This window comes from Rutidosis leptorrhynchoides, chromosome 3, assembly GCF_046630445.1.
Source record: "Rutidosis leptorrhynchoides isolate AG116_Rl617_1_P2 chromosome 3, CSIRO_AGI_Rlap_v1, whole genome shotgun sequence".
Lineage (NCBI taxonomy): Eukaryota > Viridiplantae > Streptophyta > Magnoliopsida > Asterales > Asteraceae > Rutidosis > Rutidosis leptorrhynchoides.
Window position 1 is genome coordinate 57,078,574 of NC_092335.1, and position 9,836 is coordinate 57,088,409.

The 9,836-nt window shown below is 35.7% G+C and overlaps 2 protein-coding genes across 2 annotated transcripts; both read right to left on the reverse strand.

Annotated features, from left to right (window-relative positions):
• Positions 1–446: 446 nt before the first annotated feature.
• Positions 447–1,880, reverse strand: LOC139900004 (xanthine dehydrogenase 2-like). The gene is made up of 3 exons (XM_071882820.1): positions 1,476–1,880; positions 1,074–1,388; positions 447–548 (listed from the first exon to the last, which is right to left on the reverse strand). Exons 1-3 carry the CDS (start codon positions 1,878–1,880, stop codon positions 447–449), a joined length of 822 nt encoding a protein of 273 aa, XP_071738921.1.
• Positions 1,881–2,631: 751 nt separating this feature from the next.
• Positions 2,632–5,207, reverse strand: LOC139900007 (xanthine dehydrogenase 1-like). The gene is made up of 4 exons (XM_071882821.1): positions 5,081–5,207; positions 4,794–4,887; positions 4,601–4,709; positions 2,632–3,981 (listed from the first exon to the last, which is right to left on the reverse strand). Exons 1-4 carry the CDS (start codon positions 5,205–5,207, stop codon positions 2,632–2,634), a joined length of 1,680 nt encoding a protein of 559 aa, XP_071738922.1.
• Between the last annotated feature and the right edge of the window lie 4,629 nt (positions 5,208–9,836).

Consider the following 9,836-nt stretch of genomic DNA (forward strand, 5'->3'; position numbering starts at 1 on the left):
GTTTGAGCATCTGATCAAATAAAGAAAATTTGGCTTAAAAGGAAACCGGTCAAACAGTACTGTACAAATAACATCAAAGGTGAATCAGTAGCTTTATTATTCTTAGAATCCAAAAGTTTAAGGACAAGACTTCAAAGGTAAAAATTGAAACCAAGTGCAACCCAATTAATAGTCCAAAAATAATCCATTTGAAATGATTGAGTGTCCAAATGAATAAGGTACACATAACATCAAAGGTAACTCGGTAGCTTAATCCTTAGATTCCAAAAGTTTAAGGACAAGACTTCAACAGTAAAAATTGAAAAGAATGTGCTCAATAATTGTAAGGTGTGGTGATAATATGAAAGTATAATCTTAACTCATCAATACATTCGACAATACAACACATCTTAATTGCCTTCCATGTCACATGTATTTGGTCAACCAAGGTAGCTCATTGCTGTCTTTCAGTGCAAAACTCCACCACCTAGTCGCTTCACCTTGCAAACCACTTTTGACATCGGGAGACCAAGCACTTGTGCTACGTACTTTTGATGCTTTTGTGGTGCCTAAAGACAAGCAAAACCAGCAACAAATTCATACTAGCGACGAAATATTTGATCCATTTGCTTAAAATGGGTCGGTTCAGGTTATGATTTATTTGTAACATGTCAAAAATGAGTAATAATATCATAAACTGGATTAAAATTATATGGGTCAATCAAGTTAAAAGTACAGCATTACTAAACGATACAATTTTGTAATAAAACTTGACACACAAAACAATTTAAAAAATTCAGAAAGAAAAAGAAAATATGCTTTCAGGTGAACGTTGAACAAGACCCAACCTGTTTCGACCAGTCCTGAAAATTGACCCATTTTGGCCCGATGACAACTTGCACGACCCGCCCATTTCCAAAGCACCAATAAATACTCAGGCCTCGTTTGGCTCACGGAATCTAATGGGATTATGGCGGAATTTAAATTGAATTTAGACAAGATGCGTGTCTAAATTCAATTTCAATTCCGCCGGAATACTATTGGATTCCGTGAGCCAAACGGAGCCTTAGATGACTAAAGTGTTTGATGCTTACTTGAGTCGACGAAATCATGTGGACCTCATTACCACCATCCATGGTCCAAACAAAGGTGCTTTGCGGTTCCAAATAAAAGTGTTCTTGACCTCCGATATGAACCTCACCTTCGATAATCTTATGACATTTGTCTGATTTAAAACATAAGTCAACGTCCCCTTTACTTAAAGCCCTATACGAATTTGGATGAAAACTTTTGGCCTTAACAGCATCCTCTATCGATAAGATTGCCGGAAGAACTTCATACTCCACGTTGACTTTTCTTGCAGCAAGTTTCGCATTTTCATGAGTGTCCGCAACAACCACTCCAATAACCTGCATAAAATTTGTAATAAAAAATTATAAATCAGGATACAAATTCACCAAATTTTATAATTTAAGCACACTATTATTTCTATTAACCTGGCCAACGCATGTGACGATCTCAGAAGCGAAAACTTCCTCATCTTCAACAACCGGGCCAGTAGAATTATAACCCGGAATATCTTTAGCAAAAAAGATGCCAGCAAATCCAGGTGATGACCTGGCACCCGAATCATTAATCGAAAGTAAACGAGCGTGAGGCTTCTTACTTAAAATCAAAGCAGCATGTAACCCAGCGGGACCCATCGGTGTGTCATCCGTGTACTCAGCTTCCCCTGTTACTTGAAGACGCGCTGACATATGCACCTCGGGTGACCCCACAGCCGTCCCCTGTTTCGGAACATCGTAATCTTGACTACCCATAACAGATGGACGGTGAAATGACTCAATCGCAGATAAATGCGAAACAGGTACAGATTCATTGAACAAATCCTGACCGTCCATTTTGTTGAGGTGTGGAGACATTTAAACAAAAGCTGGAAAAAAAAAAGTGTCACTAAAAACTGTTTAGGTCACTAAAAAAACTGTCACTAAAAAAAGTGTCACTAAAAACTGGAGACACTTGCACGGATTTTGCAGATTTCGGTAAGCGTGAAACAGAGCAAAACAGTGCAAAAACAGAGAAAAATGATGGTGCACGGTGATGGTGCGCGGCGCGCACCCTGCGCGCACCAGGTGAAACTTGATCAGAAGGTTTGCTCGAAGAATCAAGAGTGCACGGCTCGCACGTTTAAGTGTGCACGGCGCGCACGTTGTCTGGCAGTGAGCTGTCAGCATGTTGATCAACTTTTGCACATGGGATCCGTATTTGGTTGTCCAAGTTGTCACTTTAGGTGCATGTGGGCTACTTTACACCTTGTTTTAGAGCTGTGATCATGCTAATACAAGGGTGTAAAGAGGATCAAGATGGCTAGTTGATGATTACTTAAGCATGCTTATGTATTCTTGTTCTCCTATAAATGTTCCTGATTATAACTCATTGTAAACTCACTACCACGAAATTTAATCAATAAGAACACTCTTTGGTTGGCCGTAGACTAAAGCAATCACAAACGATTGCATATAACCACGTTAAATTCCCGTGTTTTTATCATTCTTGCTTGTGTTACGATTATCACTATATTTTTCGTTTGTTGGAAGTGGGTTAGATAACTTGGGTTATCTTGTCTTGTTTGGGCTCACCTAATCGGGTTTCCTAACACATTTGATGTGACACCCAGAGAAAGAATTTAAAAAAGAAACTTAAAGTCAACGATTTACGAAACTCCACCATGCCACCTGGCGCGTCATCCGACATCAAAACATCCCGCTGCAACGTTTCCAACGAGTTCTGCAACAGTTCCTTGTTCCACTCCTTCCCGACTAGACAACCGTTCGTTTTAACCGCTAATAGCGAAACGGGACCCACACCACCGTACACTATACAAGCATCCGACACAATCCACTTCTGCTTATGTTTTTCAAGATAAACGCGCATTCCAGCGTTTACGAGTGCGATATCATCGTCCCGTCTATGTGCCTGCTTGAACTCTTTCACAAACTCAAACTTGCGAGTCCACGGAACAAAAACCGATAACAGAATCTCGTTACTCCCCAAATCAACTTTTCTATAACCCAAAAAAAACTTCTCTGCCAAAGTGTCTCTTACGTTTCCTTTGCAGTCAACGATTCTAAACTTCGCACGTGACGCCATCCAAAGCGGATTCAAGTCTGAAATCGGACTTGCAGTGCAAATATTCCCGCCAACCGATGCAACATTTCTTATTTGAGTTCCCGCAAACCACTTTATTTGTTCAATTATAGCTTTACACGCTGATGTTTCATACACCGATCGCTCTTCAATAACTTTTTTCAGAAATTTCCGAAGCTCTGTAATCCTAACCCCGGCACCTATCTCTACACCATCATCGTTAACGGTCAAAATATTAAGTTCGGGTACATGTGTAACAGCAACGAAAACCGGGTAGTGAATTTTCTTTAACCTGGTTTCGATTCCCAATTCCGTGTTTCCTACAACTAATTTTGCATCAGGGTATCTTGATTTTAAATCCAATACATGTTTTAACAGCAATGGCCTGATCCATTTGATCCCGCCAAAACCGTTTAAACTTAAATAACTCGTCTTCCTCAAAATAAGCTGAGGCGGGAATATGATTTCTTTGTTTGTGTACGAACTTCCATCGATTTCGTTGTAAGAAACTGCCTTATAACCTTTACAGCTACCATCAGCTTGATTGATGGTTTCTTGCGTGGGCCCACAAGAACATGGTTTACCAGTTGAAGGACAAATAAACTCACCATCTTTAGGTTCTTGTGATGGAACAGAACCATTAGTGTATAACAAATCATTACTTTTTGCAAACACTCGAAACGCGTCGAGAATTGGTCGATAGCCGGTACACCAACATAGATTTCCGGCAAGGCTTTCTTCGATTTGTTCTTCGGTAGGTGGAGTTTTGGTAGACCGTAATAACGCATACATCGACATGACAAATCCCGGTGTACAGAATTCGCATTGTGAGCCGTGACGACTTGCTAATGATTCCTGCAGATATTTATAAAGATTGAATATTGTTATTAAAATTTAGAGTAAATTACACCGATCATCCCTATGGTTTACACTAGATAGATTATATTCAGCAGAAATATCAAGAATGGTTCCTCTGGTTTGTATCGGAAATAGTCCTTGTGATTTGTTTTTGAATCATCGATGGTCCCGGTGGTTTGCATTTTGAATCACCCGATGTTCCTTGTGTTTTGCATTTTTTTTCATCAAAAATGGTCCCTGATTTTTTCGTCAAAGATCTACACCATGGGGACCATCGGTGATGTAAAATGCAAATCACATGGACCATCCTTGACGAAAAAAATTCTGGGGACCACTAGTGATTCTTGATACGAACCACATAGACCATTCTTGATATTTTGTCTTACATCCATGATGGTTATCTTTCAATAATAATACTGATCATCCCTTACTACATAAGGATTGCACGGCATTAGTACTTGTCACTAACTTTCGTTAAACTATCCCGTTAAATCTAACATTTAGAGGGTAATATAGTATTTTTACCTTTTTTTCTTCTTTACCCAACCCCCACCTACCATAAGTTTAAAATTTATTAATTCAAGAAGCAATGAAATAGTAACCCTAAGTTTTGTACCTGAACAGGATGCAAACCAAATTTCCGATTTCCTAACCCCTCCACGGTGAGTACGTGCATTCCTTCAACCGAATATAACGGAGCCAAGCACGCATTGATCGCTTGGTGCCTGAAAAAAAAATTAAAACATCAGATAAAGATTATAACATTTTACATAATAACTTGAAAAAGGAGAGTAGATAGACAGACTTACACACATTTCTTGGAATTATGATCAAAGTACGATACCATCACAGTGCAGGCCCCACAACCTCCTTCACCACAGCCAAGCTTAGTTCCTGTTAATCCTACATCTTTATCACCACAAAACAGGTTAACAACAAGGGTGGGTCAGATCATTTAGTCCCAAAACCAAAGCGCATTTTGCCTAATTCTTAGAAGCCTGCCGAAAATCAAGAGATAAAAAAAAAAAGAAAAGGAAACCTAAAGCAGTAATCTTCAATTATTAAGAATAATGATGATGAAATTGTGTCATAGTACCTCTGAGATACTCAAGAAGAGTTAGGTGAGCCAAACCATTAGGGAGGAGTTTAAGGACTCCATTAATATACAAAATAGCATCTTTTGGTTCTTTAACGTCATTTTCTTTGTTGATCAATGACCCCATTTCATTCAAGATCGGTGTATATGTATGTATATGATTTGATGGGATAAATAATCGAAATCAACAGTATGTGAGTGGAAGTGTCTAGAATAATAGAAACCCCTGAGCATTCAAAAAATTATTTAGTACATATATAGTGAGAGTGATATTCAATAAAATATTTAGTTTATATATAGTGAGAGTGATATATATATATATATATATATATATATATATATATATATATATATATATATATATATATATATATATATATATAATGATTACAAATCCTAGAACACTAAGAAACCTAGGTGAACCATTATTCACAAATGAACTTGGGCCATAATATTAAATAGAGTTTAATACTCTCTACACTTTGAGCGATGAAATCGCGAAAGTTCTACTGAAACAAAATACTAATTAATATAATTAATTAAATAAAAGATGACTTTTTTTTCTTGCTTGTTGCACCAAATTGACTGGTATTCGCTGATATAGTTGTGTCTTGCTTGACTGCATTTCCTTGTTCGTAACGGTTTTTTTTCTTTTACGTCGTGTCTTGTCGAGCCTAAGGATTGAACAGGACTTGGGCATACAACTTTTGTCGATGATAACAAATTTCTTCAATGCTCACGCCGATTGATAATATAAAAATAAAATATGATAGTTAGACCACAAAAATAGTGGACGTAACGAAGGAGTGACAGGGTCTTGTAACACCCACTAATCTATCTGGCAGCCGCGCAGACTTGGTTGCACGCCGCGCAACAAAGCTGGAAGTTTGGGAAGTTTGGGCAGTTTTGGCGAATTTTTGTAAATAGAAAGACTTGGGTAAAAACACTAAAATCGGGTTTTTAGCCCCAAGTGAGATATGGAACATACAATTGTGTTTATAACCTATCTTGTTGAGAGCTCTTTCAACCCCAAGAAAAATTTTGTAGAGAGAGAAACCTTGAATTGAAGAAGAATGTGTCAATTTAAACCCATTTTGGAGCTCATTCATAATGTTCCAGCTACTAGGCTCAATTTTGGTTCTTGAGGTAAGCCCTAAATCTGAAATTTCATGTTTGAATCTTGAATTTATGTTAGCGTTATGGGATGATGGTGACAATAAACCCTTGTATCTTAAGAATTGGGGTTTATTGAGTCTGGTAATTGGGTATGTAACCCTTGAATGTGGTTTTTGGGTTGGATGTTGAATTTTGATCATGTAGTCAAGTAAATGGTGTCCTTTTTGCTTATGTTGATTAATGGTGTGTAGAAGAGCTTGTTTGTTGGTCAAAATCTGAATGTTGACTTTGAAAGTTGTCAAACTAGGGTTTAAGTCAATTCTTAGTGAGTTAGTACTTAAAGTACTTGGATTGTGATATTTAAAGGTGTTTTGGGGCATAATCACTATTGTTTTGGTGATTATGACTTTATGATTTAACCCGAGGCTTGGTCATGGGACGTCAAATGCATTTTGGGTCAAATTGCACTTGTAAGGGTTAGAATGTAAGAGTTGGTATAATAAGCAAAATTTTAATATTTAACTTGTTATTTAATGGATGTAATAAGTGAATTGTATTGACGATTTGCAGGATTAAAGGATTGTGTTGCTAGAGAAACTCAAGGTGAGTATAATGGTTATTTAATGGTTGTAGGGATGTGACCATTCATCAGATTCGCTAATTGTCATTTGTCGATTGGATGTATCATGATTACGGTTTTGACCGAGTGTCGGTTCACTTAGGGTCGTTCATCGACGGTAACTGGTGATTATGGTTAACCATATGTGTCGTGATTGAATTTAGCGTTTAATTATGTGATGTTGTATTCTTCAATGTATTCATTGGTCGTGGTAGTGTATTATGTCTATGTGATTGTATGCTTGGTGTTACAGGCGTGATTGTGTGACTTATGTGTATGTATATATAATTATAACATTCACTAAGTACTCGTTTATCATTATCTCTTTTATAAATTCGGTTGCGAGCAAGGAGAAAGTTAAGCTTGGCGATTAGCTTACATGTTTGAAGGACGTTTGTTGGGCTAGGAAGAATTGTGCATTTTGGTGTTGCTTTAGTTTGGGGTAGTTGGTCCCGGATATCATGCACATACCAAGTGCCTCTTGATTGTTAGTAAATTGGGTCGAACTTACTCTTTTGGTTGTGTAACGGGTCATCAATGACCAAAGGGGCTTCGACACTCGATAACTTGTTTTGAACACCTTAATTTGTTGTGTGTTAATTTTATAAATGGAGTTTGAATGAAATGAATGCTTTGCGTATATTTTATGTGGATTGGAAATGGGTCAAACCATTGTTAAAAATGTGCAGGTTTGGTCAGTATTGTGCCGCGCCGCGTAGATGGCATTTGTGCCACGTACAGGGGCGGAGCATATTAGGGGCAGGAGGGGGCCCTCACCCCTCCAAAAGTTTCAATAAGTAATGGTATTTTGTAGCCCTTTGAGTTGCGGAAGTTTGGGCATTTGAATCAACTAAATCGTTCGAGCAATGATGCGGAAGATCATACCAGAAGATGAGATTTTTTCTTTTGTTTTTTTTCGACAATGCGAACTTTAAAAAATAGAAAAATAGAAAGTTTCAAATGTAAGACACGACAGAAGAAATAGAAATAATTTTGGGTTGCATATTTGAGGCGGTGGTAGGCAAAAACAAGAATCTTTGTATGGTTTTGCATTTGAGTTGGTGATTGTAACTTTTTTTTTTAATACGATAAAGAAATTAGAACTGTTTTTGTAACTTTTTTTTGATAGGATAAAGAAATTAGAGGGGAATAAAAGAAAAAAGAAATTAGAAACAAAGATAGCTGGCTTGAAAAGTTAACAGATCTACATAAATCATATCTCCCGTATATGTATATAATAATATTAATAAATTTATTTTTTATTTATTATTGTATAAATTGAATGAATTCGGTTTTATATTATGTTCTCGGTTAATTAAATTCAGAATTTTCTAAATCGAACCGAAAAAACCTAATTTAAATTCAGTTTCAGTTTTTCTTGATCCGAAAACCGTTTTTCAAATTTGGTTTAGTTATTTTCTGTTTTGGTTGTGATTTAATATTCGATTTAAATGGTTTTAAATCAAATATTGAACACATTTAATCAGTAGTTGATGCTAAATTATAAACACGCCATTAAGGTTTCTCACTATTTTTTATGTTTTACTTTTCATTTAAACAAAAAATGAATATAATCATGATATAAAACATCAAATATTAACAATTACAGTGAAGCTAATATGGAGTAATAAATTTTTGAATTTTATTAAAGATAGCTTTTAGAACTATGTTAACATGCATTAAATTATTATATATAACAATTATCAATTATTTTTTAATTGGTGCTTATCTAATTGTACAATAATATTAAAGATGTTAACAAAACTTTTTAGTAACAAAAATATTTCTTCAAAGGTTTTAGAAACATAATTACACGGAGAAAAGGGCCGGAAACAAAATATTCCATTTGTCCAGTTATTATAAAAAATAATTTTTTTATATGTTTAAAAATCAATGATATATCTACATTTTATATAAAAAGAAATTTTTTGAGAAAACTTAGGTATTGTGTTGTTAGACCATTTGTTACCCTCATATGCTAAACAATATGCAAACCCCTAGGGTTAAATCGAAACCGCCAGTACAAAACAAAACCCTAGAATCAAGTGAGATTCTGCCACGAAATCAAAACTTCGAGGGTTAAATGGCAATCATTGAAACGAAATAAAGAACCCTAAATGCTAACCACAATCGCGCGCACATAAACACATAGCAGAAGAAAACCTGGATATGAATTAGAGGGGGAAAAGGCCAAAGGCCGGTGGAGGATGACGATGAAAAGAGTCGATGGAGAAAGAGAAATACCCGGAAGGATGTCGGAATAGGAAGCGCAGGGAGAATACCTTAATTAAGACGATGACGTGGAGGAACATTAGAAAACGACAGTAGGTGGGGGATTTTTACAAATGAAACGGAAAAGCGGAGATGAGTTGTTATTCTTTTTATATGAATATGAATGTGTGGGTTGTGAGGTGGCAAATCCCACACCTCATTTTTATGTTATGCATAGTTAGTTTTTTGAATGGGTTAAGCATGGTGAAAAAGTCATAAAGGAGGGAGCTGCCGGTGAGCGACTTTGATTGGTTAATTTTTTTTTATTGATTGTTTTACTAAAATTATTTGTATTCTTTTTTTACTAATTTACCAAAAATAATTTATCACATCAGCACCACATATTCTATACACACTCTAACTCACGTGATCAAAACTTCACATCAATCCACACCCACATTAACTTGTTTTTTTGTTTAATTTTATCTTGTTTTCTCCATCATATCATATATCAACATCATAGTTCTTTTTTACTTTTTCTCTTCATCTTTACTTAATGAGTCATATATTTTATATAACTGCTTTATACAACAGATCACACACACACACACACACATATATATATATATATATATAATAATAATAATAATAATAATAATAATAATAATTAATAATAATAATAATAATAATAATAATAATAAGATATATGATTTAATATAAAGAAACAAGCTCAAATCTAATGTAATATGCACACAGCAACTTATTGTATCTGTTGTTGCTGAATAAAGGGTTCTTAATGTTATTCTAGTT